The 26,085-nt window shown below is 51.8% G+C and overlaps 13 protein-coding genes across 13 annotated transcripts; 5 read left to right on the top strand and 8 right to left on the bottom strand.

Annotated features, from left to right (window-relative positions):
- Nucleotides 1-98: 98 nt before the first annotated feature.
- Nucleotides 99-1,728, bottom strand: BCR37DRAFT_132947 (uncharacterized protein). Its single transcript, XM_040866058.1, has 6 exons — nucleotides 1,293-1,728; nucleotides 1,103-1,252; nucleotides 836-1,062; nucleotides 646-798; nucleotides 534-605; nucleotides 99-493 (listed from the first exon to the last, which is right to left on the bottom strand). Exons 1-6 carry the CDS (start codon nucleotides 1,543-1,545, stop codon nucleotides 446-448), a joined length of 903 nt encoding a protein of 300 aa, XP_040727811.1. The 5' UTR covers nucleotides 1,546-1,728; the 3' UTR covers nucleotides 99-445.
- Nucleotides 1,729-1,912: 184 nt separating this feature from the next.
- On the bottom strand, nucleotides 1,913-3,286 carry BCR37DRAFT_343024 (uncharacterized protein; the record flags this gene model as incomplete). The annotated part of the gene is made up of 1 exon (XM_040867470.1): nucleotides 1,913-3,286. A coding segment is annotated over one exon (1,374 nt), but the record flags the coding sequence as incomplete, so codon positions are not given.
- Nucleotides 3,287-4,811: 1,525 nt separating this feature from the next.
- BCR37DRAFT_343331 (sulfate transporter family-domain-containing protein) lies at nucleotides 4,812-6,782 on the bottom strand (the record flags this gene model as incomplete). The annotated part of the gene is made up of 1 exon (XM_040867495.1): nucleotides 4,812-6,782. One exon carries the CDS (start codon nucleotides 6,780-6,782, stop codon nucleotides 4,812-4,814), a length of 1,971 nt encoding a protein of 656 aa, XP_040727809.1.
- A 1,386-nt stretch (nucleotides 6,783-8,168) lies between these two features.
- On the bottom strand, nucleotides 8,169-10,210 carry BCR37DRAFT_139642 (MFS general substrate transporter). The gene has a single exon (XM_040866066.1). It carries the CDS (start codon nucleotides 9,870-9,872, stop codon nucleotides 8,370-8,372), a length of 1,503 nt encoding a protein of 500 aa, XP_040727808.1. The 5' UTR covers nucleotides 9,873-10,210; the 3' UTR covers nucleotides 8,169-8,369.
- Nucleotides 10,211-13,750: 3,540 nt separating this feature from the next.
- BCR37DRAFT_390674 (ketopantoate reductase PanE/ApbA C terminal-domain-containing protein) lies at nucleotides 13,751-16,043 on the top strand (the record flags this gene model as incomplete). Its single annotated transcript, XM_040870894.1, has 3 exons — nucleotides 13,751-13,784; nucleotides 13,823-13,943; nucleotides 13,982-16,043. 3 exons carry the CDS (start codon nucleotides 13,751-13,753, stop codon nucleotides 16,041-16,043), a joined length of 2,217 nt encoding a protein of 738 aa, XP_040727807.1.
- A 2,481-nt stretch (nucleotides 16,044-18,524) lies between these two features.
- BCR37DRAFT_401777 (WD40-repeat-containing domain protein) lies at nucleotides 18,525-19,474 on the bottom strand (the record flags this gene model as incomplete). Its single annotated transcript, XM_040871855.1, has 2 exons — nucleotides 18,525-18,577; nucleotides 18,637-19,474. The coding sequence occupies 2 exons, from the start codon at nucleotides 19,472-19,474 to the stop codon at nucleotides 18,525-18,527; spliced, it is 891 nt and encodes a 296-aa protein (XP_040727806.1).
- A 178-nt stretch (nucleotides 19,475-19,652) lies between these two features.
- Nucleotides 19,653-20,705, top strand: BCR37DRAFT_376286 (ubiquitin-conjugating enzyme E2 N). Its single transcript, XM_040868567.1, has 3 exons — nucleotides 19,653-19,725; nucleotides 19,762-19,955; nucleotides 19,993-20,705. Exons 1-3 carry the CDS (start codon nucleotides 19,693-19,695, stop codon nucleotides 20,219-20,221), a joined length of 456 nt encoding a protein of 151 aa, XP_040727805.1. The 5' UTR covers nucleotides 19,653-19,692; the 3' UTR covers nucleotides 20,222-20,705.
- Nucleotides 20,298-20,997, bottom strand: BCR37DRAFT_396563 (ribosomal protein L24e-domain-containing protein; the record flags this gene model as incomplete). Its single annotated transcript, XM_040871710.1, has 2 exons — nucleotides 20,912-20,997; nucleotides 20,298-20,717 (listed from the first exon to the last, which is right to left on the bottom strand). The coding sequence occupies exons 1-2, from the start codon at nucleotides 20,954-20,956 to the stop codon at nucleotides 20,298-20,300; spliced, it is 465 nt and encodes a 154-aa protein (XP_040727804.1). The 5' UTR covers nucleotides 20,957-20,997.
- A 79-nt stretch (nucleotides 20,998-21,076) lies between these two features.
- Nucleotides 21,077-21,844, top strand: BCR37DRAFT_376284 (putative oligoribonuclease). The gene has a single exon (XM_040868566.1). The coding sequence runs from the start codon at nucleotides 21,191-21,193 to the stop codon at nucleotides 21,743-21,745; it is 555 nt and encodes a 184-aa protein (XP_040727803.1). The 5' UTR covers nucleotides 21,077-21,190; the 3' UTR covers nucleotides 21,746-21,844.
- BCR37DRAFT_339802 (synaptobrevin) lies at nucleotides 21,826-22,083 on the bottom strand (the record flags this gene model as incomplete). Its single annotated transcript, XM_040867341.1, has 1 exon — nucleotides 21,826-22,083. A coding segment is annotated over one exon (258 nt), but the record flags the coding sequence as incomplete, so codon positions are not given.
- A 344-nt stretch (nucleotides 22,084-22,427) lies between these two features.
- On the top strand, nucleotides 22,428-23,577 carry BCR37DRAFT_411733 (Phospholipase/carboxylesterase/thioesterase). Its single transcript, XM_040872204.1, has 3 exons — nucleotides 22,428-22,793; nucleotides 22,836-22,906; nucleotides 22,947-23,577. The coding sequence occupies exons 1-3, from the start codon at nucleotides 22,628-22,630 to the stop codon at nucleotides 23,379-23,381; spliced, it is 672 nt and encodes a 223-aa protein (XP_040727801.1). The 5' UTR covers nucleotides 22,428-22,627; the 3' UTR covers nucleotides 23,382-23,577.
- A 178-nt stretch (nucleotides 23,578-23,755) lies between these two features.
- Nucleotides 23,756-23,995, top strand: BCR37DRAFT_343367 (uncharacterized protein; the record flags this gene model as incomplete). Its single annotated transcript, XM_040867501.1, has 3 exons — nucleotides 23,756-23,860; nucleotides 23,901-23,918; nucleotides 23,960-23,995. Coding segments are annotated over 3 exons (159 nt in total), but the record flags the coding sequence as incomplete, so codon positions are not given.
- BCR37DRAFT_376274 (uncharacterized protein) lies at nucleotides 23,982-26,085 on the bottom strand. Its single transcript, XM_040868565.1, has one exon. The coding sequence runs from the start codon at nucleotides 25,968-25,970 to the stop codon at nucleotides 24,063-24,065; it is 1,908 nt and encodes a 635-aa protein (XP_040727799.1). The 5' UTR covers nucleotides 25,971-26,085; the 3' UTR covers nucleotides 23,982-24,062.

Here is a 26,085-nt window from a genome sequence, read left to right as displayed (position 1 = left end):
CAGTGAGTCAGGGGCGGCGCGGGCAGTTGCCGAGTAGAGATCTGCGAAACGTCACAGATGTGTCTGCTGACCGCAGTAGTGCCGGGCATCCCGTACTCGGGCCTACACCACAACTGATCAACTATTTGCATGTGTGTAGAGCTGAGGCTGCAAGTCATCATATAGAGAAGACCAGAAAGGCTTTCTCGACCAGCAGTAACATGCCAGTATGACCCAAATGCCATCGGAGATTTCTTCGAGTAGAATCACGAAGAAACACTTTTGGGGCAGATCACCAAGCGACAAATAATCTGGTACAGCCAACAAATATAGAGAGGCGGGATGGAGCCTAGGCGGACCCTCCTGAGTCCTGACGAGTCCTCAGCACTTCGCAATTCAATGAACGGATGAGAAGATGCAGTCATACATTAATGCTAGAGATGCAGCAGTAGCAGTCGTCACTCGTCTAGTTGCCAACAAACATACCGCCATTGATGTGAATCGTGTTGCCAGTCTAGAGTCAGCTTGTTTTTCGAAGCAAATGCTGCACATACAATGTAACTCGAGTCTGGTCCTCCAAGGAAGACAAAGGACGTTGCAACTTCTGAAGGTTGGCCCGGTCGGCCCTGATGGTCAGCAGGAGCTTAACGATGGAAAATCACTCACCATTGGTACAGCATCAGCACCCTTGATGTTGTCCTTTGAAAAGGTGCTCATAACGAGCGGCGTCAAGATCGGGCCGGGAGCAACGGCGTTGGCACGAATGCCCTTACCAACAAGCATATTGGCTAGAGCACGCGTAAAACTAATGACGGCACCCTTGTCGTTAGCATTGTACCATACCTGAGCAATATACCTTGGTAGCCGTGTAGTCGGCAAGATCAGGCCGTCCAATGTATGCATTGACTGAAGCATTGTTGACAATAGCCGAACCCCTTGGCATGTAGTCTTTTGAGACGGCTTGCTTGGTGATCCAAAAGATGGGATAGACGTTTGTCTTGAAGGTGCGATCCCACTGCTCATCAGAGAGGTCCTTGAGCTCCTGGCACTCCATTTGATACGCAGCATTGTTGACGAGAATGTCTTTTGTTAGTCTTGGAGCCGGAAGAGCAAAGGCGCATACCGATCTTGCCACCAAGCTTCTCTGCAGCCTGATCCACCAGCTGCCTGCAAAAGTCGGCTGTGCGCAAGTCTCCAGGGAGGAGGTGACACTGTCGGCCGTGCTTCTCAACAAGCTGTTTGGTTTGCTCTGCGTTCTTTTGCTCCTCATGTACTGCGAGTCAGCATCGTTCAAGGGCACCAATGCAGCGTACAGTAGTTGATGGCAACATCAGCGCCTTCCAAGGCATACATGATGGCCACTGCGCGTCCAATACCAGAGTCACCGCCCGTAATCAAAGCAGTTTTATCCTCAAGCTTATTGGCCGGCCTATAAGGTCCGCTAGGCAGTGTCGTATTGAGAGCATCGGGGTCAAGCTTATCCTGATCACCAGGCCAAGCGTGCTGTGCATCTGGGTTTGGGTTTCCTTGATCGAATGGGTGCTGCTGGCGATTATTTTCAGTCATCTTGGTTGTAGTATGGTAGCTTTGGTGGAGAGATGGCAGGATGGACGGGCGGCATGATATACGGCCAATTGAGCGCGATCGATGTCGGCGACGTCACTGTCATAATGTCGCGGTTCGTCGAGCCGAGAAGACAGTCACATCTTTCGCTGTAAAGAATGGCCCGATATTTGCAAAAGGTCGAATCTGAGTGAAACGATGTACTAGCATAACGAAGGAGACGCCCAATGCTTGAGACTGCTCTTCGAGACCATTTGGTCTTTCTGCCCATCTGATGGACGCGTTGCCCCTGGATGCACAGACTTTTGAAGCAGATTATATGATGGCAAGTTCATTCAGCATCTACATGTAGTCCTTGTCTATATGCTTTTCATGTACGCTTCAGAGAAAACGCACCGCGTTCGATGTCGTTGACCAAAATGTAGCCAGACTTGAAGTATGGGTAGCTGGACCAAGATCCAACAAACTCAACAGAGCCGTTGGTGGCATCGTCCTCTGGGTGCGTATCAAAGAATGCAACCTCGGTGACGCCAGCGCCAGTAGGATCAGTGGCAATGCTTCGAACGTCCTTGATGCGGAGACCACTGCCATAGTTGGCTTGGTACGAGAGACCGTCGACAACGTACTGGTTGTGGTCAATGGCAAGGGCTGGCGACTGGAAGAAACCAGTGTTGATGGGGTTCGTGAGATCCTTGATGTCGAAGATGTACGTAGTGGTGCGGCCGTTCGGTGAAGGAACCTGAGTACCGTCCACTTCGTCAAGCTCGTCATCGAGCAAGAGGTACTCCATCTTATCATCAATGAGCCAGCCCTGGTGAGAGTAGGCAACACCCTGGTAAGACTTTTTGCCAACAAGAACAGGAGCCTGCTTGTCGGTGACATCGACAATGGTCAAAGAGTCCTCGTTGTAGGCAAATGCAATCTCGCGGCCTGTGTAACGAGCATCTGGGCCAGTGTAGATGACGACCTGAGCATCGTGTGTGTAGCCATCGCCAAAGTAGCAGCCAGGCGACTTGACGTTGCTTGGGTCCGACACATCAAGCATCCATAAACCTCCGTTGCACTGGTTAGGTGCCTCGTAGTTGGGCGCCGTTGGAAGACGACGTGTCGTGTTGCGAGCAGTACCAACGGCGTAGATGTAGTTGGTGGCAGCGTGGGCAACGAGGTTGTGAGATGAACCAAAGCCAGTGTAGCGGTCGGTGAGGTCTTCCTCGGAGTAGACCTGAGGCTTCTGAGGCTTTGCCTTGAGAAGCTTCCTCATGTCGAAGACTTGCACACCGTGACGAGGTGAGCTATCGGCACCAATGTACATGTAGCCATCGATCTCCTTCATGTCTCGCCAGATGGACGTGACGTTGTTGGCAGAGGGCAACCGCCCAAGGAACTCGAGGCGTCCCTGCTTGGTCACCTCGACAAAGGCAACGCCGTCAGTCTCACCAACGCAGCCAAACTCACGGCCAGACTTGGGGTCAGTCCAACCCCAAATATCGTTACCCTCGAGTGAAGTAGAGCCCAGGTCCTCGTGACTAAGGAAGCCAAACTGTGAGATGCCCTTGCAAGAGAACTCGCCAGCCTTACCTCCCTGACAAGGCTTGTACTGGTTGATTTTTGAAAACTTGCCGCGGTTGAACATGCCCTGTGCTCGTTCGCGAGCACGAGTAGCCTGCTTGAGCTCCATGAGACGCTCCATGGAGGCCGCAGCCAAGCCGACAAGGGTGAGTGTAGCAAACTTCATGATTGATACTGAGTAGTAAGTACATTGGACGAGCAGTGGTTCTTATATCTCCTTGCTCGTGTGTTACCCCAGGTCGGATCTGCTCAGATGCTGACTAGTGGCCACGTCTAATCAATGTATCATGCTCGGGTTCGTACCCTGTGTATCTGCCTACGGCTTACATTCCCACTACATCCGTAGATATGGCCTTGGATAGAGCGTGTCAGCCACGATTCGAGACACTAAACCTGCCATACCTGGGTAGGTAGCGCGAAAGGATGGCAATTAGAGCGGGACGCGACCTGAGCCGGAGAAAGGGCCGGGCGTCGATCATGCGCAGCGACTTCGGAGGCCTTCCTGGCGCGCGTGCGTGCGTAATCTTGGGTGAAGTTGAAGCTTGCAATTGCAGAGTCAAAATGGATGCTGAGCGCTCCTGAATTGCTCAGGGATGCAGTGGATGTTTATAGCTTCGCTTGAGGCATTCCAAGTTCAAGTAGCTCACTCAATGATAGCGCAGCGAGTATACAGCTCAAGTCGCTGGAAGGCCTCAAAAGAGCGCATCCTTTCGGAAGAGCTTCCTTAATCCAGTCTGCATAATCCTTGTGCTGTGCAATTGAGGCTTAGCTCACGGGTGCAGTTTAAAGAAGTTGAATTCTGTCTTGTCGTTGGAAAAGATCGTCATCTAGTTCTACTGTGGGGCCAACCGTTTCATGGATCTGACGCAGCGGCTTACCCGACGACACGGCGACCTCCTGTACGACTACAACTTCCAGATCCATGGCAGTGTGGTTCACCGTGGTCTCTTGAAACAGGCTCCTGAGCCCTGACCTCAGAGCTATGCTTATCATGGCAGGTACGCTTGCAGTCTTACTTCTGCTTGCCTGCGGCATGGATACCGGCAATATCCAGCGTTGAATTGAGCTGCATGCTGTATAGATATGTCCTGGTTCCTAATTCACGCGAGTACAAGGGAAGTTGGAGGGAACAGCTCCCGAGATCAATGTCTCGTTGAGTCGTTGTACTCCACAGGCTAGCAGGTTACAGGCTACAGCCGCTGAGACTTTTGACTCGACCCGGGGTCGTATCGGCGTGCGCAAGAATAGCCTGAAGCAGACCTGAGATTGTTGATCTGCAGGTTGCACAGCCTGCGTCCCTGCGTAGATGGACGTCAACAAAGGAGCTGTTCTGCTGAATCGTTGCTCAGGGCAGCTTTCGAACTGAAGCCCACTCACTACCTTGCCACGCCTATATACATCCGCCGCGTACCACTGCATCCACTAGCGTCCATTATGCCGGAGGGTGTCTATCAACTTCGAAGTCTATGCCTTGGCTGGCAAGCCAAGACACATCCACATAGCCAGCACGCATTATCATGTCCTGTTGGATGAAGGTGCACACCATGGAGCCGAGCCTCACAGCAATAGATTATCTGTCTTGAAGAGCATTGCAACCAGCATAAAGAGACAAGCGTCTGCAGTGGCGCCGACGCGGGGACGCAGAAAGAAATGTATCGATAGTCGCCGCCAAGCAAGTGGCAACGACAACGAGCATCTTCTCATACAGCGACTGTGCTAGTGCCTTGCGGTGTTGAGCTGCCTGTGCCTTCCATAATCTCATGAATAGACTTGACAAAACACCTCTCTCCACCCACCCTGTCGTAGATGCCTGACGTCTTGATGAGCGCCCAAGTCATGGCTTGCCGACGATTGAGTCTGGCAAAGTAGACTGCAATGCCTCGCTCAATGTAGCCATCTACAATCTCTGCCAGAATTTGAGCAGCTGCTGCATCGAGACCTGACATGCCTTCACAGTCAAAGATGATGCGCTCGTTGTGCGCCGGAGATCGACTTGCAGGCATACTTGGATGCATCCTTGAGTCTCCATACTTTTCTAGACGACGCAGTCTATCCTTGAGCTGACCGGTATTGGCAAAAATCAAGGGTTCTGGAATTCGAACAATGAGGAAGCCATCAACATGTTCAACCTCTTCCGATTGTCCATCAACAGGGACATATTCCTTCGTGCCTGGCAGTCTGCCGAGAATTTGAATGCGTGGCGATTGCGAATGCTTGATGACCCGAATCAGGCTGGTAATGACTCCGACTGTAATGCCAAATTCTAGCGACGCGACCAAAGTCAAGAAGAAGACCAGGGCCATCTGCATCAAGTCTGCGTAGCCCTTGACCTTCCAAAAGAAGCGAATATCAGCTGGCGCCTCTTGCAGCAATGTGAACATGATGACGCTGATTGTGCTGGAAAGAACTGCTTTTGGCAGATAGTAAAACAGGGGCATAAGGAAGCGGATGACCAAAAGAATAGCAATGCTGGAAAAGATGGCGCTCATTTGGGTGCGTGCACCTGCAGAAATGTTGATTTTAGAACGGGAATAAGATGCAAAGACGGGTAGCGCTCCAAAGCAGCTGTTGGCCATGTTGGCAATACCAAGAGCAATCATTTCTCTGTTTGGGCTGACTGTGTAGTTATACATATTGCCGAGTGTCTTGCCAGCTACCACTGTTTCAAAGAATCCAAGAATAGCGACGAGAATGGCGGTTGAGATGCATGAGCGCACGTACTTGAAAGAACGAATGGGTATCTTGGGTGCAACCAGTTCAGCCTCAATGTGACCAAGAATCGCTATCCCTTGCTGGTCCCACCTGTTGGAGGCTGTCAAGATGCAGGCAGCCATGACTACAAGCAGTATATCAGGGATGATGATAACCCAGCTGTAGTGCTTCGACAGGCGTCGCTTCAGCCAACGCGTGACAAATAGCGTAGATGCAGTAGCGAAAGACAAGAGGGCCGTGAGGCGATGTGTCGCGCTGAGATGGGTCAGCACAAACCAAGCCTTTTCAATCGGACTAAAGTGCGAGACACCCATGTGACTCGCCACCTTGTTCAACCCTAGCACAGTGATACTCTGATCAAAGAAGATGACGACCGCGACCGCCGAGATGAAGCCACGGAGCAAAGAGCGGCTCAGTACAGAGTCGAGAAACCCAAGGCGCAAGATACCGGCCACAAACACCAAGCTACCCGCAAGAAAAGTGACAACGCCAGTGATCACGACAGATTCCGCTGCAGAGTGTTGTTTGTGAAGACTCCTGATTGTCTCTCCCACCAGGAGACTGAGCGCGCCTTCTGGGCCAACGTTCATCTGTGCACAGCTGCCAAAGATGGCATATACTGAGGGCCCGATGGCTGCTGCATATAGACCGTAGATTGGAGGAATCTTGGCAAGATTGGAGGCATAGCTGAGCGCGATGGGCACAATGACACAAACCAAGGACAAGCCGCCGGCCAAGTCGCCTAGAAGATAGCTGCGAGAGTAGTTGGACAGCCAATCAAGCGCGGGAATGTAGTAGAAGGCGCGTCGTATGAGATCCTCTTTTCGCGGCAATGGTTCTGGCACTTCCGAGTCTTGATCTGTCCCGGCTCGCTGTGCAGCGTAAAACGGTACACGCGGTCGGGGTGATGTTGCTCGAGACCCTAGCAGCGGCGAGGACGCTGACGAGTTCCCAGCCATGGCCTTGCGGCTTCAATCCAGCTCCGCAGGATTCTCCAATGTACCAATGCGCTTCGGGATCGTGATCGCGCGCGGGTCTAGAGGCAGAGACTTGTAATTGGTCTTGAAGACTTGTAGATGTTCTTGTTTGCGTCATGCGCGAAACCAGTTTTGGCGCACGCACTCATGAATCAACAAGATTACTACGGAGGACGCATCTATACGACGCGCCGAGAGCTCATGGACCTTTTGCGGCGAGCAATAGCTCTCTCAGCGCGAGTGAGAAAACACTCGGCGTTACCTTCTTCAAGTCAGCTCTCAACGCTCGAGAAGTGATTTGAGGCGAATGCCGCTGTAGCGAAAGCACTGGACTGGACTAGATCTTTTGTCTGCTGCGCCTTCGTCGACCGTTGTCATTGGCTAGATCCGCCTTGAGCGTCCAACGTTGCTCTCCGAGTCTCCGTCCTCGACAGCGAAGGAGATAGTGGGCATATTTGCGATACGCTGCACATTCGGCAGGGCTCATGCAACTGCAGTCTTGGTGACACCTCTGTGGCTGTGTTGACCGTAATCGGTAGGAGCTTCGAGTATAGGTCTCTACGTTCAACAGATCGGGACAGAGGGCTTCAACGCATGCATGGCTGTATTACGAGCAGACGCAGAAGTTACTGTGTCTGCCGAGTCACCAAGTTGCCTGTCCAGCTCAAGTGTAATTGAGCAATGATGTTGCTGTCTAAGTCTTTCATCCACTGAGTCTTGTGCCTACTCTTTCGTACCGCATCGAATGCGGGCTATCCCCCGACCTGATGAACAAGGTTGCTTTGGCAAGATCCTGTGCAAGTTTTGCAACATCTGAACTGTGCGTCCTGTCATTTGGACTCATGCAGCTTCGCGCTCAACAACATCACGCATAGTTTCCGTTCGAGTGCTCTCAAATCCCAAGTGTGTGAGATCCATGATGGAGCTGACCAAGATATCCTACGAAGCCGAGTCTCTGGTCTGCAATGGTCATGTATTCAACAACTTATGTTCCTATGTTTCAAGGACATAGAGCTCCCTACCGACAAGATATCGCCAAAGAGGTCATGAAAATAGCCACTCAGACTGCCCCTTGGTCGCCCATCTCGTCGATGTCGTATCAACAAGCTCTTGAAGCGAGACGAACCCTGGCAGTCTGCTACGTCCTGCTCTGGCCCTATGAGTGAGTGCTGCTTGTCACCAATGCTTCTGCTTCAAGCCTATATAGCAGCGCTTGAGCAACCCTAGTCGCGCTCTGCTTCCCTGCACGAGCGCCAGGCAGTAACGTGTCGAGTCTGGCAGCCTTTGCGCAAGATGACGAGCGCGAAGAGCTACGCAGGTCAAAGCAGCCTTCAGCGAAAGTACGTCTGGCATAGTACTGATGAGGCCCCTGGCCAGCAGGGGATTGGGGTCAATGGCTTGGAGGTGTCGGTCGATGGAGAGCCTGATCAACGACATTCAGATGACACAAGGACGACAGGTGAGCTTTGGCAATCCCGGCCACCCTTGCGCAGCACTTGTAGCCTCACAAGACGATTGATACCAGATCAGAAGTAATCTATTGAAAATATATGTACAAGAACTTGGCTATCACTTCATCTCCTTGTGGACATACTGGGGCGCCTTCTGGCCCTCACTGTCTGAGCGCTCCAGCTCATCCAGCTCAGCAAGTTTCTCGGCAGCAACACTGTCTCCAAGTGCACGCGCCTTCTCGAATTGGCGACCCTTGAACTCTGGACCAATGATGGCAAGGCCAGCCACAGAAAGGAAGATGATGGCCTGCATGACTCCCTGAGTCGCAGCGTATCCCGGTACGAGCTTTCCCCTGTATCGGACCTTGTTCTTCTCAGCAATGGTGGTGAGAATTTGAGCAGCTGGCGAAGAGATCATGTTTCCGATTTGGTAGGTGATACCTGGGAAAGTGGCACGGAAGGCTTCAGGCGAGAGTTCAGACAGGTGGATGGGAACAACGCCAAAGGCACCTTGAACGCAGAACTGCAAGAGGAAGGCACCAGCGACGAGAGCACCCCAAGACTGTGGGATGACCCAGAGTGGAATGAAACAGCAGCCGAGAATGGCAGACCAGAAAATAGACGCACGACGACCGTATCGCTGGGAAAGGTAGCCGACAACACAACCGCCGACGATGCAACCAGTCTTGGCGATGATAGTAGCCCTAGATGCTTGAGCAGCGCTGAAAGCTTTGCCCTGTTGAAGGAAAGTTGGATAAAGATCCTGAGACGAGTGGGACATGAAGTTGAAGGCAGCCATGAGCAGAGAGCAGTAGATGACTCGCTTCCATTCAGTTTTGAGTGCAACTTTTCCCTCGGTAATAAAGGCCTTCATTTTCTTCTTGCCACCGGTCTGGCCATGCTCCTTTGCCTCGATGAATTGACGAGACTCTGGGAAGGCAAGACGGGCGATAGCAACCGCACCAGTCAGACCTGCTCCAATGTAGAATAGCGCGCGGTGCTTGTGAGGCGAAATTGGAACGATGTATAGGTTGAAAACGGCAGCGATGAGGTAGCCCAGGGCATAACCCTGCTGAAGGACACCAGAGAACAGTCCACGACACTCCACAGGCATATTCTCAAGCGCCATTGCAGCAGACAGAGCCCAGATACCTCCCATGCCGATGCCGAACAGAGCACGTACCGCGAGGAAAGTGTTGAAGTCAAAAGCGTATGCTGTTCCAACTTGAAGGACTGCAATGACAATGAGGTTGACGATCAGGGCCCACTTGCGTCCAAAGACGTCACCAGCGATACCAAAGACAGCAGCACCGACTGTGCGGAAAAGGAGCGTGAGGGTGATGGACTCGGAGATTTTCTCTCGACCGACCCCAAACTCGGTGGCAAGACGCGATACTGACAATGACACACAATGGAAGTCGTAGCCGTCCATTGTCCAGGCCGCTAAACCGACAATGAAGTAGAGCCAGTTAGACCATGTCAACTTGCGGCACAAAGCAATGGGATTTGGCAAGACGTCCCTGGGAATGCGACCATGAACTGTTTCGCCCTTGTCGTTGACGTATTCGCCCTTGGGCTGGATGAAGACGTGCTGGAAGTGTCCCTTCTCGAAGAGAGGCATCTTTGACTGTGATGATGGGAATGTGTAGTGGTTGCGTGCTGGGTCTTTATATAATGTCTACCAGCTTCAACGACCCGGTCCAATCCGCACTTTAAATTTGGCCACAACGCGGGGACCCCATGGGCATGGTCCATATGCAGCTAAGACACATGACACCGTAAGGAATCGGAGGTCTGTGGAACCAATGTTTGTATTTGCGTGTAGACGTCGTTTGCGATCCGACCGGAAGGTTTTCATGGCTTGGAAATTCAATCTGAAAAAGCTCGCATCCCACAAGATCACAGATTGGACCATCGCGATTGGCCCCTCCATTGGCAGACATTGAGCACTGCCGCCTGTTCCTGTCAAAAAGCCGTAATGGACGCCCAACCTTGCAGCCCAAGATTATGGTCTGAAGTCAAGGCCGGCGAAATCTCTTCAAAAGATCAACCGCGCAGCAGCAACCTGCAGGCAACCATCGCCTATTATGTCCAAAAACACGGGAATCTATCAGTCAATGGACTCAATTCACGAACACGTTGGCATGATATTGCCGGTGTTCGCGTTGAAGACAGTGGGGGCATGTTCAATGATTCATGGACCACTGCAGGACCATGCCCTTCCAGCATGAGTGGCAACTGAAACAAGACTTCAGCTACATGAGAGTGATGCTGACAGCTCTCTTGCTTGCAGGAATTTACAATCCACAGCTACCATTCAATGATACGAAGGCTAGCCCTCTGGCGGGATTACAACTTCGCAAGGGCTCGAGCCTCGCGATCGCTACTTTGGTCCAAGCGGTCGCGAATTTTGTGGGGTGGGCGGAAGGCGTCAGGTAAGACTTTCAAAGGACAAAAAGTACACTCATTTAGAAGTCCAAAACCATAGCAACCAGCCACAGGTATTAGCTGCAATGACTGCGGATTCAGTGCGGAAAGACTTACGAGCTTCTGCCCATAGCTGAACTTCTAGCCAGTAGCTTGTACTTGTAAGTTGTAGCAATTTGCAACCAACTTCATGTAGATCATGACCAGTAGGTATTTGCTCAGCCTCCTTTTTCGTGCAAAACAGGGGTCTGCAATGATCCTGCCATGAGTCCATGACACTGCATGCTGTAGCCTGTACAGCCTGTACTGAAATTTCTGTTGGCCTGTTCACTGCCAACATGTTGCAACTTGCAAGGTCCACGGACCACGGGTGTGACCGGAGTGTCCTGCATACTGATTACTGAGGCTGTACGAAAGAGCGCTAGGGCCTCTAGCATTTGCCGCCGCACAGTGTTTGCCATACTGCCCGACATTGCCCGATACGATCGCAAATGACATGTCGTGGAATTGGGTGGGGTCCCCGCAAATTCCGCAATGCGAGTCGTAAACAGTTCCTATCAGGTCTTGCACAGTAGTGAGTCTACTAGGGATAGACTGACAGTACATGCGGCTGTACTGACCACTCCGTGCATTGGTAGAAGGGGTTCCATGGCGCGGTCGATGTAGAAAGACAAGTCACTTGAAGCACAAGCTGACGATGCGGCTTGCGCGCTTTGAATTGTTCAATTGTCCCAAGCTGCAATTTGGACAATTTTGGCGAGCCTTGAACAACGCTACCAGTCAGTGGCAGTCACCCACGGTGACCCACCTATGCCACCATATGCATCCGTAACTTACCGTAAGCCCTGCACAATCAATTCACAAGATACCACATGCGGAGCGCAGCAACTGGAAGCTGAAGCGGCAATGAGGCCTGCGATAAGTCAGAGATTTTACCGCACCCATATGATCGAAAGCACAGACTGAAAGGAGGAGACACGCCTAAGTCTCCTTGGTGTTTACTTCCAACCAGTCTTTCCTGTTACCAAGCGTCCAAAAGTATCGCCGTCTAGTGGTACCGACAGTGATTCACTCGACTTCGCTCGTTCCACGGCCACGAATCGAAGCGCGTCCAAGATGTCCCTAGATCTTTGCAACAGGCGACTCACAAAGGGCATTGGCGGCGGACGGTGCTGACTATTATTCGTTTCAAGCCCCTCACAAGAGGCCTCACTGAATTCGAGAAGTATCGCGTGTAACCTCTCTAGGCAACGAGAACCCGAGCGTCACCCATATCCGCCTGGGAGTCAATCAGATTGGCGCTCGCCAAAGTATAATATGGCAGGATTGAACCCAGTGCAGGCGAGTCAGGGGGATCTCATCAAAAGGCGCCTGGCAGGACGAGACATGCGTTAGGCATTTGTCTTGATGTATGGACAGGTTGCTGAAAGGACAGTCGCGGGCTCGGTATGCTGCTGCAATATATGAGCTGCGTTGTATCTCTCTGGGCTCACCGCATGTTGCGCCTGCCTGGACTGACTAGGTGGAGGTCATGCGCAAGGCGCGTCACTTTGCAACATCCAGCAAAGCTCTGTAATGCAGACCAGTCCACACATCGTGGAAGCAGTCGAGTGGGTGAAGTGGCGCACGACTGAAGACGAGAGGCGCGCCGGCTGCTGAAAGGGCGCTGTCAGCATGAGAACAATCAATCTTGGAGCAAGCAGTTTCAACAAGGTCTCGCTGTAGCAGCCTCGACAGCAAGCAATAGCAGCATGCATACCATCCGCTGCTGGAGACAATTGACAGTGTCAAGACGCATGGCTAAGTTTGTCGGTCGCCTGAACTGCACCTGCATACTGCGTTCACGCACCAAGCATATCTCGCGATTTAATCAACCCATTGAAGCGGTCTTCCTCAAATACTCAATGCCGCCATCAAAGAACGCCATTCTTCGACTTGTCGTACTAACTTTGCAACTGCACTCGCGTGGTGCTCGACTGACTATTGAGAAGCAGGAGACGGCTCAGACAAGGCCTGTCTAGCAAGATGGCCATCCAACCAATCCACGACCAAGAGCATTCATGGCTCTGCTCCTTATGCACTTTCAGCGGTAGGAGCAACAGAGCCTGCAATTGATGCAATGAGGATGTTCGTTGAAGGCATCTGTTGTTCCTCGGCGAGAGCCGTTACCGAGCAAGTGTACACGCTTTGTCAGCTCGTGTCCTGTAAGCACGCAGCTCGGCTACTACGACGGCTAGTGCTTGGCATCCATGGCGGTCCAGCTTGGATGTTCGCCCTCGGCGCAGCAATGTCTGATACTCAAAGCAATTCAAGGAGAGCAGTCATTGCAACTGACATGAGGGGAGTCCAGCAGGCCGAGCTAGGCAGCAGCAGCAGCAGTGTGCGTGGTTGAAAATAAGGCGGCGGATACGAAAGAAGAAAAAAGACTGCGGGGGGATTTGCACGTGCGAGAAGGGCACAGTCAAGGGGCGAGCAGGAGGCGAGCAGGAGGAGAGTAGGACTGCCAGGCATGAGTCGTAGGGCGTAGTGTTGTAGCAGTCGTAGGCAGATACAGTGCTGCCGCCGTCTTGGTCTGTTGAGCTCAATCTGGATTTACAGCACAGTACACAGTACACAGCATACAATATACAGTGTTCTACGCACTGCAGTTGGACGCAGCGAAGAAAAGCAGCAGCGACCGGCACCAAACACAAGACCACGAAGAAGCCTCCCTGCCATCCCTGAGCCTACACCCACGCACCTCACACTCGCTTCTTCATCGCACAGGTCTCACCACCCTCACCCACTGCACACTCGCCCAGCTCCCGGCCCAGCTGCACAGCCCAGTTCTCGACTCGGCGCCAAGCAGGAAATTTACAAACACAACCTACCTCGCGCACACACGACAGCTGCTCTCCCGGCGTCTCCTCACCTACGCGCTCCTCGATCTTGCGCGCCCTGCCTGCTCTTCCATTCGTTTCGCCATTCGACACATCAGCCTGCTGATCGACCCGACAACAGGCTTCAATTCTCCAAAGGAGGCAATCCCTCTCGTGTATTTTTTTGTTGCGCAACCTCTCATTCTCTTGAGCCATGGAGAGCAGTAATAAGCTCAGAATACTGTCAAGTATGTCTCACTGCTCACATTACCAAGCTAACAACAAGTTGGGAGTAATTCCATTTCTGCATTTCTAGCATGGCGGCTACAAGCATCCGGCGCAGCAGACGTGACGCTCGTCTGGCGAAGCCATTTCGACTCTGTCAATCAATTCGGCGTCGGCTTCAAGTATGCTCTTCTTGCTTGCGCATTGTTGCTAACCATAGATCCGACCTCTACACCTCTGAGCGATTTCGCCCATTCCGCGTAGTGAGGACAGTGGAAGAAGCATCCGACACAGCTGGCTACGACTACGTCTTTGTCTGTGTCAAGGCGCTCCCTGACGTTTACGATCTCGCACAAGTCATCACTTCCGTCATTACACCAGCCCATACCTGCATCGTCCTCAACACGACGACTTGCTTAGGTGTCGAAGCCAGTATTCAGAGCACCTTCCCACGCAACCTCGTCATTTCTCTATGCAGTGCAGTGGAACTCATCCAAACGGGACCTGCTGATTTTGAGCATGTTGGATCCCGCACCATACGGATTGGCGCCGTCAAGAGTAACCCTAATTTACCACAGGAAGCGCAGCAAGACATGACGGAATCGCTGACATTGACACTGGAAGCTGGTGCCGTGGATTGCATCATGACGGGTGCTATTGAAAAGCATCAATGGGAGAGGTTGATTGGTGCAATGGCATTTCATCCAGTCAGTGTTATTCTGCAGGAACCAAGTCATGAAGTCCTCATGGAGAATACACAAGTGGCACTTCTCATTGAAGATGTCCTCGATGAATGTCTCCAGGTTGCGGAAAAGCGACGCTGCAACTTCGCCTTTGACTTCAAGCAGCAAGTCATCAAATCACTCACACAAACAAAAGAGCCCAAATCCACCATGTACCAGGATTTTCTTGCTCGACGACCGCTTGAAATTGAAGTCTTGCTCGCGACACCCATTCGCATGGCCAAAGAAGCAAATGTCCCTACCCCTAAACTCGAATCCATCTATGCCCTACTCAGCATGGTGAATAAGGTCAATCAGAGCAAGGTCAATGTTGCGCCAGCCGGTAATGGATCTCCTGCGCATGCACTCGTACCACAACACACAGGACAAAGCATGATGGGTCAACAACGCATGATGTATCGACAACCTGGACCTCCTGACGCTGCTATGGTTCGACAATACGGACCACCTCCCACAGGCATGAATGGCTATCGCAATGGACCACAACCCATGCGTCGTCCGTCTCAACAAGGTCCACCACCAACGCAACAACCTCGCATGGCACGACAAGAATCAATAGAAGATTTCGGTGAATTCGCGAGTGTGGCCATGTATAGCGATATGCCTGATCCAGCAGAATCTGGGTATGACGCATATGGTGTGCCTCTGCCACCGCAACAGCAATCACGACGTGCCATGACTGGGCAACCAGCTCGACCAGCCAGTAATGGTACCTTTACGCAAATGGGTAAGAAAATGGGCAAGATGCGATTATCGAGAGGTCAGCGTCAAGATTATATGGAAGACGAAGATGATGATGATGACGATTTCGCACCACAGGGACATGCAAAACAACGTCCAGCCATCCATGCTGATCAAGTGGATATGCTGGCCATGACGCGACGACCTGGGAATAATCGTTCGTCCAGTGCCACGTATCGTGATGATGGCTATGGTGTGCCTGCTGCGCGACCTAAAATGAATAAGACACGGTCAACGATGTCACCGGGTATGGCAGATATCCCCAACGCGCGTGATGTCTTGACAAGCTCAGCGTTGTTCGGCATGGGTGATAATCGGTATGGCATTGTTGATTCTCAATCGTTGGTGAAACAAGGACGTACCATGTCTATGCAGAGCTCCAGTCAACGACTCAACAGTTTGGGAAGTAGCAGCATGTATGCTGGTGGCGGTGGTGGCAATCATCACTACCCAAGACCACAAGGACCACCCAACTCCATGATGAATGGTAGGAATGGCTACCCACAGCAAAATGGTAATGGACGAGGCTACAATGCACCACAAAATCTACGAGGTGGTCCACAACCGCAACAGGCGTATCCACAACCACGCGGCCAACAATACGGATACCCCGCCAAGGGCAGTGACCCGAACCTCCCAGCGAGTGTGAATCCAGCCATGCGATCTGTGACGGGTAGCGCAAGTGCTAGTTTTGGCAGTGCAGGTGAGAATGCATCAGGCAGTCACTCGTCATCGAGTAGCCTTGATCGGCCTGCAAATGGCAATCACCCACAGCATGGGCATCAGCTCGTCAGATGATCACGACCCGTAATGAAGAGGCTATAATGCTTTCAATCATCACTAGAAGGACAAAGTCTCTATAGTAACCTGCTACGCTACCCTGATGCTCGTTTCCATAACGTTGCGATTTTTGTGCTAATGCGTTGTCCTTGATGTGTCATGCTGATTTCTACATCTGCCTCTGAAGCACATGCACATCCACAACCGGCAGGACAAACGCCGACTGTATCGGGGTCAAGATGCCAATCACGCATACAAGCAGGATGTCCACCATGCTCACACACCAAACACGCCTCGAGCCGTCCAGAAACAGGTCCTCTGCACAAAACGCACTTGACACGGATACGTGAGCCTGTGCAGCGTGGGTCACAACGTTTGGTTGCACTGTGGAAGCAATTGGAGCATCGTGCACCGATTTCCACACCGGCACTCGTGTCGGTGACGGTATGGCCTGTTGCGTCCGATTGGCTACTGGATGCATGCTTTAGTCTGGGCAGCCATGTGGGGGCCGTAGATTCCCTCTCTTGATGATTGACTTTGAGCAATACGCTGCGTTGCGTTGTGAGACCCAAGCCGTACAGTGTCTCTGCGTACGCTCTTCTTGCACGAGAGACGACTTGATCCAATACTGGATCATGTGCCCTTGGCACAGGCAGTGGCGAAAGCTGTTGTACATCAATGGGAGGGTGGCGTTCAAGAAAGACGGGATCTTTCCATGCTTCACCCTTCATTTGACTGCGCAGAGACCCGTGTCTTGGCTTTTCCGTTTCATAGGATCGCGGACTGCTGTGTGTAGACTGGGCAGAGTGACGCTGTAGTTGCGAGAGTGGGCCAGGCGCAACCATGGTTTGTGGTGCAGACGTCTTGCCCGAATCGCGCCGTCTAGTGGAAAGCCATGCACCAAAGCCGTGTCCTGAATGAGTAAACGTATGCGAGTCGCGTCGATCTACTTCTTCATGGAACGTGCCAATAGGCGAGGACGTATTGGATCCTTCCTTCCATGAACCAGGTGCCCACGCAAGATTGCGGTCAAGGGAGTCGTGAGATGTCGCCTTTGGCAATCCTGGCAACTCTTGCGTGATCCCTGGTGCTGACGGCTTGCTAGCAAAAGTGCAACTCAGCATTGCTAGCAGCTGCGTATCTGCCTGCTTGCCGAGGTGCAGCAAGATATCTCCCAGTAGACTAGCCTTGCCAAGTAAGTCATCCATCAAGAGCTGCTGCAGCGTCATACCACCTTCCTCCGGAACCTCTTTGCATCCTTCCATGAGCGTTGCTGCTACCTCCCACAATTCAGCTGCATCCAACAAATCTTGCTCTTCTGCGAGTTGTGCATTGAACAAGCAATCTTCACTCGTCTTGGCGAGTCGCCAGGTCTGAGCAAGCGCATTATGCATGCCCACCAAGTCTGAAAAGTCGTGCATCACCACCACATCCCGTTTGTGAGATTCGGAAAGACCACTCGCAACCGATAATGGTTTTCGAGACCACGAGCTTTGCTTTGATGGGGCAACATGATGTGTGCTGAGCGCTGAGCGACGTTCATGCTTGTAGGTGGACGACGCGCCTTCCAAGTCAAACTCGTCCGAGTCCGCATCACTGCTCGACCGTCGATTGCCTACTTGCCGTAGGTGGCCAAAGCTGCTAAAGAGACGCTGTGATGAGGTTTGCGTCGGACCCGTTTGTGAGCTGACAGAGCCCTCTTCGAGCAACGCTGGCAAAGGTTCATGGTGCGACTGACCGGAAAAGAAGCATACAAGTTTGGTCCCACACCACACGGCTGCGCAGCTTCGAGGAAGAGGTACATTGGCTGCTTGTTCGTCGACCGGGTCGACAGGAAACAAGGATATAAATTCATCATCGCTGCTGTTAGAGGATTCTTCATCTTCAAACTTTTCACCGAGAACATGTTCGCCGAGTAGAAAGCGCACAAGTGCTTCGAGGCATGGCTTGGAGCGCATCAAGTAGCGTTGCGCAATCTGTGCCAGACTCTCGAGAATGTAGTTGCGGGTCGTGTCATTGATAGCGTGCGTCTGCTCCAATGCAAAGGACGGTGCAGCCAAGGCCGGATACCCCTCTGGAAACGAAATCTTGAGCCGCAAAAAAGTCACTTCTTCTGCCACGCCCCATGGACCTTGCAAGGTAATGGTACAGATCCGCTGCGTGACGCTCGCCTCTTCAAATTTGACTTTTGGAAACTTGGCTTCAATCGCCGGAAATTCCTCGCCGAGATGCAAGACTTCATGCTCCCAGTGTTCCTGCAGATCCATCGTATCACTCTTGCGATTCATACGGATACCACGCATCCATGCAACAGAACTGTAGCCCAATGCAGTCGTGCCTCGTTTTGTCATGGTAACGCCTTGCTGTCGGTACTTTTTCAGTGGTCGCTCTTCCACTGCCTGTCCCAAGGATGAGACACGCTTCACCGTTGCTTCCGGGCGATAACTCTTGTACTCTGCACCTTGACGTGTTTGTCTGAATCGGATGGGTTTGGTGGCATCATGACCAATGGATTCGAGCACATCCGGCGCAACAGGCCATAACCGCAACGTCTGATCTTTAGACCAGGTGATGAGTTGAAAGGCGCGATCATCCCGTTGTGGGTCTTGACCGCCTTTTGCACGCCAGAGGAATTCCTTGACTTGATCTGTGTGGCCTTTGAATTCATGCACAGGCGGTTGTGGATTGAGTCCTTTCCCGCGCCGGTCCCATAAGTATAGCGTGTTATCCCCTCGCTGTGGTAATGTCAAGACACCCCAGCCCATGGGCGTATGTCTTGCTCGCCAAACAGGCGTAGTTGTACGAATGATTTGTTCAGGCTCCTTGATGTTGGTCTTGTAATCCCAAAACTTGACACTCTGATCAAGAGCACAGGTAATGACGCCAGACTCGCGCGTCCGATTGAAGTCAACACCATAGATTTTGGTGGAGTGTTGAGCCACCTCGATACTTTGCAATGGTGTTGCACCTCGTCGATCATCCCAGATGCGCAGGAAGCGGCCATGTGAGGAGGCAATGATGTGTTCATTTTGTCTGTTCCATTTGACTTGCGTTGCGCCTGCCTTCCAATCACTGAATGCATTGACGGGTTTTCGAGGATCTCGCAAATCCCAGCAATGCACAAACGCATCAACGGAGCATGAAGCGAGAATCTCTGGATGATGGGCAGACCAATTGATGTCTGTAATGGCACGCGTATGGCCTTTCAGGACATGTTCTACAGCTTGAGACGACGGCATCTCTAAATTCCAAACAAGCAATGACTGATTTGCAGTCGACGCAACCCAGTGCGTGCGATGGCTGTGAACGTTCCATTGCACATCAGCGACATTCCATGCCGTTCTGTAGAGTAGGCTACGTGGAAGCTCATAGGGGTTGTCGAGGTCTACCACGAGCAATCCCTTGCGAGAAGCAAGAACGACATCGCGCCCACTTGGGGAGATGGACATGGCATCGATTCCCTTATCAGCGATTTCAATGGTGAGACTGATGCCAAAGGTGCTTTCACCCGGCATGTAGTCTCGATTGTCATGGAGGGCAGTCATGTAGCATGTCGTCGAGCTATGCAATTCATCATGTCTTGAGTGTAGTAGCTGGTCAGGTTCTTGAGGTGTGGAGTTGGTGCAACGCGACGACAACCACGCAGCACAACTGCCAGCTTAAAAGCATGTCGGCGCCTCTTCCAAAGCGCATCCTCAAGGTATGCCTGACGCCTTCTATATATGCTGACCGACAGGAAACAGAGCGTCTCGTCTCTGACTCGCCGCCTGGCATCACCGCTACGCCGTTTGAAGACAACTTGCGCTACTTTGACATCAAGATTGATGGACCTGCACAGTCTGCATATGAAGGAGGAACATTCAAGCTAGAGTTGTTTTTACCAGAAGAGTATCCTATGGTTGCGCCCAAGGTCCGCTTCCTCACGAAAATGTAAGGCTCCCATCAATTAACCAGAGACTGACGACAGTTATCATCCCAATATCGACAGACTGGGTCGTATTTGTATGGATACGCTCAAGAGTGCCTGGTCTCCTGCATTACAGATTCGCACAGTGCTCCTCTCGATTCAAGCACTCCTGTCTGCGCCGAACCCCGATGACCCTCTTGCGAATGATGTAGCGAGCGCGTGGAAGGAGGATGAAGCAGCTGCCATTAGAACGGCTCAGTCATGGACACAGCAGTATGCAAAACCGTAGACATAGAAGCAATGCAAATGAATGAGACAAAAGATGGCGTGAATGTAGATGCTAAGGACAACGTTGAAGTTACAAATCAACGGGAAGACTTGGCCGGTGCAGGCTTTGCACCTTTAGCTCCCATCTTGGACACCTTCTGCTCAGCCTGCCTTGCACCAGCCTTGGCCTTGGCGAGCTTCTTTGCGCTCTCGGAAGCAGCCTTCTTCTCCTTTCGCTGCTTCAAGCTCTCTGTCCGTGCAGCCGCACGCGCTTCTGGTCGCTGACGCTTCTTGATATCATCGAGTGATGCACCCACAATAGCACGCTGAACCTTGACCGTCTTGCGTGTTCGCTTCTTTGCAGTCTCCTCTGCCTGTCCCTTCTTGTGCATACGACGGAACAACACAGTCCATCCGATCTTACGAGGGTTCTTGCGTTGAAGGAAGAGAGACTCGGACTTGCCGTTGAAGAAACGGAAGACGCGGTTGTCGATACGCACAAAGAGCTTGCCCGTGCCCTATAGTCAGTTAGCAATTTGTGCTTTGTGTTTTGGGTTGAAGCGGCAGAGATGCGAGCGAGTAGAGAGTCGTGATGGATGCACAGTTATTGTAAGGCTAGCTGGGCCGTGATGCTGGACTAGTTTCATGGTTCTCTTGCTGTACTCGCTCATTTTACATCGCTGTTGGTGCGCCTATGCGGAGTGCGACATACCGGGTAGATCTTCGCGCCTGAGAAGGAGTCGAGTTCGATCTTCATGGCTGTTGTGATGCTGGGTGGGTGTCTTTGCTGTGTATGCTGCTCGATGTCTTTGTGGTGTCGCTGTGAGTTGTTTGAGTTGTGTGACTGCGGGCTGAATTCACTTCTACTGCTGCTGCTACTACTTAGTAACTACTACTGCTGCTACTACTGCTGCTGCTGCTCCTACTGCTACTAGTACTGCTGCTGCTCCTACTGCTACTGTATCACTGATAGACATCTAGAGCAAGAGGCATGCCACCACTCCTCCTATGGCTAGACCTAGAAATGACTGGACTCGACATCTACAAAGACCAAATCATAGAGGTCGCCGCTCTCCTCACAGACATGAACCTGCAAGAGCTACCAGAGTCCCGCTGCGAATATATCCTTGCCTGCCCTGATGCCCTGCTTGATGGCATGGATGCCTGGTGTACAAAGACACACGGTGAATCCGGCCTCACACAAGCATGTCGCCTTTCCAACGTGACACTAGCAGATGCAGAACAGCACCTCTTGCAGCGATTGCAGCAGCTGGGTTGTGTACAGGGCCAGCTCTTCCTGGCAGGCAACTCCATCCATGCAGACAGAACATTCCTGCAGCTCCAAATGCCGCGGTTTGTTCAATTCCTGCACTATCGACAAGTTGATGTATCGTCCCTCAAATGCCTGGCACAGTCTTGGGTGCCTGAGCTAGAGAGCCGCAAGCCAGTCAAACAAGGCAGTCATCGTGCACTTGGCGATTTGCTCGAAAGTTTGGAAGAGCTACGGTACTATCGAAAACACTGGCTCATCACACCGCCGTCATAGATTGCAAGGGTCATAGTCTGTTTACTTCTTGGCAGCAATCACCTAGCATCGTTAGCAGTACTTCTCGCATAGCATAAACAAACCGATGGCACAATGATGACAATGAGCAAGATGACCACACCGCCAATCAGGCACATCCTCGCCCTAAAGTCCTTCCACCACATCTGCTTCCTAACACGGTTCGCACCGCGCCTGAATCCCTGCGCACTCACAGCAAGGTTATCCGTCTTATCTTGCAAGGTATCGAGGTGTTCACCCCGTTCAGCGACTTTATTGATGTTCTCGCGCATAATCCCAACGGTATCATCGATTTGTGCTTGAATGGCAGCAGTCTTGTTGGCGCCAGCTGACTGGCCACTACCGCCCGCTGCACCAGACATGCCGTGATTGCCGCTTGGAACGTCTAGCAAGGAAAGTCGCGTTAGTCGCGTACGGAAGCGCAAGGGGGAGAGGGCTTACAAGGGTCGTAAGGTTCGCTTGACATTGAAGTGTGCGCTTTGATGTTTATAGGGTTTGTTTCAGAGAGGAGAGGGGCTCGCGCGATGAGAGCAACGGGCGACGCAGAGTCTTGTGAGCTTGGGGTGTGTCTGTTGACGGTTGAGTCCAGGAGATGCGTGAGCGGTAGGGAGGTGGATGTCACTGGATGATGCTGCTGGCTGGTTGTGTTTGATCCGGCAGCCAACTCGAAACTGCAACAGGCGACGGTCAAATACATTATACACGGAGACTACAGCTGAAGACTGACTATTCAAGCTGCCTAAACTACTCCGTACAGCTGCTCTTCTTCTTTCCCTGTGCTGCTTGCTTCTTCTCTTCTCGCTCATAAAACCATCTCCAAGCTTCTCTCCTTTCAAAAGCCCAAACATCAACAGCAGCAGCAGCATGCCAGGCATCAGTATCCCAGCCAGAGCGCAACATACCGCCTCAGTCATCTTTGCACACGGCCTTGGTGACTCTGGTGCAGGCTGGAGCTTTCTACCTGAACTCATGGCTGCTCAAAAACTTCTACCAGGCGTCAAATGGATCTTACCGAATGCGCCAATGCTCCGTGCGTCTTTCATGCTCTACGTATTCACGCTAATTGATGTAGCGGTCACGGTGAATATGGGTATGAAAATGCCTGCTTGGTACGATATTGCCAGTCTCGGTGACATTGATCAGGTAAGTCGTCCAGCATCCTGTGACGACTACTAATTTCCCGCGGACTGAAGATGAGGCAGGCATGCTCAAGTCTGCTGCAAGTTTACATGCTCTTGTCGATGAAGAAATTGCAGGCGGTTTGGCTTCCAACAAGGTCGTCCTGGCTGGCTTCTCGCAAGGGTGTGCCATGGCCCTTCTTGCTGGACTGACTTGTAAGAAACCACTGGCTGCGATTGTTGGCATGTCAGGCTATCTTCCCCTTCGAGAGAAACTGCCAAACCTCGCAACTGAAGCCAATAAGGAAACGCCTATTTGGCTAGCGCACGGCACAGCAGATCCAGTGGTGAATCCTAAATTCGGGCAGCTCTCACAATCGTATTTGAAGGAGAAGATGGGCCGTAAAGTGGAGTGGCAGACGTATCAAGGCTTGGCACATTCAGCAGATCCAAGAGAATTGATGGATTTGGCGGCCTTCTTGAAACGTGTCTTGGCGTAGATGGCCTTAGACGATATAAGCAGTCTACATGTACGGTAGTAGCAGTAGCTGATCAGGAGAGCGTCGGAGGATAAAACCAACCGTAAACACGCAAACACTCTCGGCGCCGGCAATGACGCAAACAGCGAGCAAGCCTCCCAGAAGCAACTTTGGCAGGAAACGCAGAACATGACCTCAACCCACCACTCAACTCCCTATCGACATCATCTAAAATGGCCGTAAGTTCATTGATATACACAAGCGCACTACTAACATGCGCTATATAGTTTACCGCAAGGTTCGTCACTTCTAGAAATCCTAGGCGCCAAGGCTGCGTCATTTCAGTCAACCTCTAAGGCGCAGAGGGTTCAGTCAAAAGCTCCTACTAACAGCACAGCGACATATGCAAAATCATCTTCGCCATCTTCATCCCTCCCATCGGTGTCTTTCTTGAGCGCGGATGTGGAGCTGACTTGCTCATCAACATCCTCTTGACCATTGTATGCTCCTCTTCCTTTAATACTTTTGCTAACCATCCAGCTCGGTTACATCCCAGGCGTTCGTCCTTCATCGCCATCAAACCAAGCTAACCCGTCCAGATCATCCACGCCTTGTACATCATTCTCAAGTACTAGAGCCAATTAGCCCATTGAAGAATGTTTGTATCTAAAGTATCTATGCCTGATCATCCCTATATACTGCTCATCGCTCCCGCTTCATCACCTTGACGCCAGACTGGATGCCTCTCGGCTGCAACACACCAGTCTGCCGACGAAACATCCGAAATGCATCCCCGCGTTCCTGCTGAATCCGTGGCATCTTCCTCCAAACTTGACTCACAGCAGCCACATCCACCAGGTCGGAAGTCTGCCAACCATCCATATACACAAGACGACCAACGGTAGGTGGTAGTGCCGTAAAGGCATCTGCTGCACCACCGTGCCAAATTTGAGATAATCCCGAAGACGCAGCTGCATGACGCGCAGTAGCTAATGGGTCTTGAAAGGATGTAGGATGTGGCATGGTTTGTGGCCAACAACTCAATTGTCGAGCCGTGTCAAACAAGCCCGCATGACGACGTCCAGAGGTAGCAGGAATTTGACTACGCACGAGATGTGCGAGTCTTCTGCGTTGTGCATTGGAAGTGAGTGGATGAAAGAGCATCAGAAATAACAATTCTCGCAACGTATCTTGTTCAAAGAGGGATTGCCATGTTGCCGGTAGTAGAGCTGCTTTGTGTTTTCCCAGCAGTGCACATGCAATAGCAACCGATGGCAATGGTGGATGCGCATCGAGTTTGAGAGAAAAGGGCGACCGTGGCAAGTCTCGCGCAATGAATGTCAATACTTGTTCAATGGTGAGAATTGAGCGTTGTGGTAGAAACAGATAGTCTGGGCATCGACCATGTTGACACACGCGCAAACACCAAAAGAGCGAGTGAAAGTAATCTGGCAAGTGCGTCGTGTACGTATCCGATCGCAAGACGGCTTCAGACTCGCGCTTGAACGGCGCAAGGGATTGGACAAATTCTGGATTCATCCCAGCCGCTGCACGATCAAATTCGGTGAAGGCATCGTCCAAATCTTGCTCATCATCCTCTTCTGCCGCATCAGACGTGTCATCCTCGACTTCGGCAACAGCGACTCGTAGATTAGGTGTGAAGAGCCTGGACTTGCCTTTTGGTCCCTTGGCCTTGCGCCCATTCAATCTGACGCGCTGCAATAATTCAACAAGCACCTCGTGATCGAAATCCGCAAAGGATTCTGATATCAAGTGACGTCCCTGCCAAGCTGCTTCCGCACGAAAGGCCTTGTAAATAGGCCACGTCTTGCTAATTTTGGCTCCTCGTAGCTTTTGTAGGTAATCATTACCAGAAAAGAGGACGAGAAAGACGAAATCGACAAGATGACGATAGGTTGTGAAGCTCTCTGCGGCTGGCAGGGGCATGGCAATGAGTGTTCGCAAAACACGCATAGACAATGCCACAATCTGGTCTGGGCTGTATCGAACAACAAAGAGACCTGCGATGGGAGACAGCAGAGATTGAATCACGACATCCGAGTCGCCAGAGTACACCGCCACATCCCCGGCAATCATATTGGCCTGTGTAGCAAGGAAGGCCATGATTTTAGCTTCACCTTCGCCTTCCGTCTCTGCACCATCAATGATGAATCGCAGCTTGCCAGAGCGATTCTTGTAGCTGGCCAGATAGCGTGCGGCATAGTACTGCAAGTACGCTGTCATCCTCATCATAAAGGCACAACCTGGTGTTATTTGAGAGGAATCCAGCTTGCGCTTTTCCTTGGACGGTGCACGAGAGCGGCGGCGTCGAATCTGTTCCTTCATCTTGGCCAGCGGGGGTGCACCATCTACTGCCAGGTACACGAGAACTTGCGGCTGCGTCAGTCTTAGTAGACGGTCGAGTTCAGCAAACAGCCGCTTGATGCACTGCTTCTCATCTTTAGCTGTTCGCAGGTTTGTATGAATGAGCGGATTCATATCAATGAGGACATGGCTGAAAGGAGCTGCATCGGTGGACGAGAGTGTATGGGCGCTGTCTGGGAATTGACCGATGACCCAGTCTGCGAAGCCCTTTTCTTTGATGCCCATTGGCAGTGACTGGCAAAGCCCCAGCTAGTTCAGTGCATTGGGCGTATGTACAGAGAATATCAGAGCAGCAATAGAGCAACAGGAGCTAGAGCAGCAACAGCAAGTGTAGTGAGTG

The sequence above is a fragment of the Protomyces lactucae-debilis genome (genome assembly GCF_002105105.1).
Source record: "Protomyces lactucae-debilis strain 12-1054 chromosome Unknown BCR37scaffold_2, whole genome shotgun sequence".
In the NCBI taxonomy this organism is placed as follows: domain Eukaryota; kingdom Fungi; phylum Ascomycota; class Taphrinomycetes; order Taphrinales; family Protomycetaceae; genus Protomyces; species Protomyces lactucae-debilis.
Note: the sequence above shows the minus strand (reverse complement) of the source record. Positions and strands in the feature narration are given on the sequence as shown.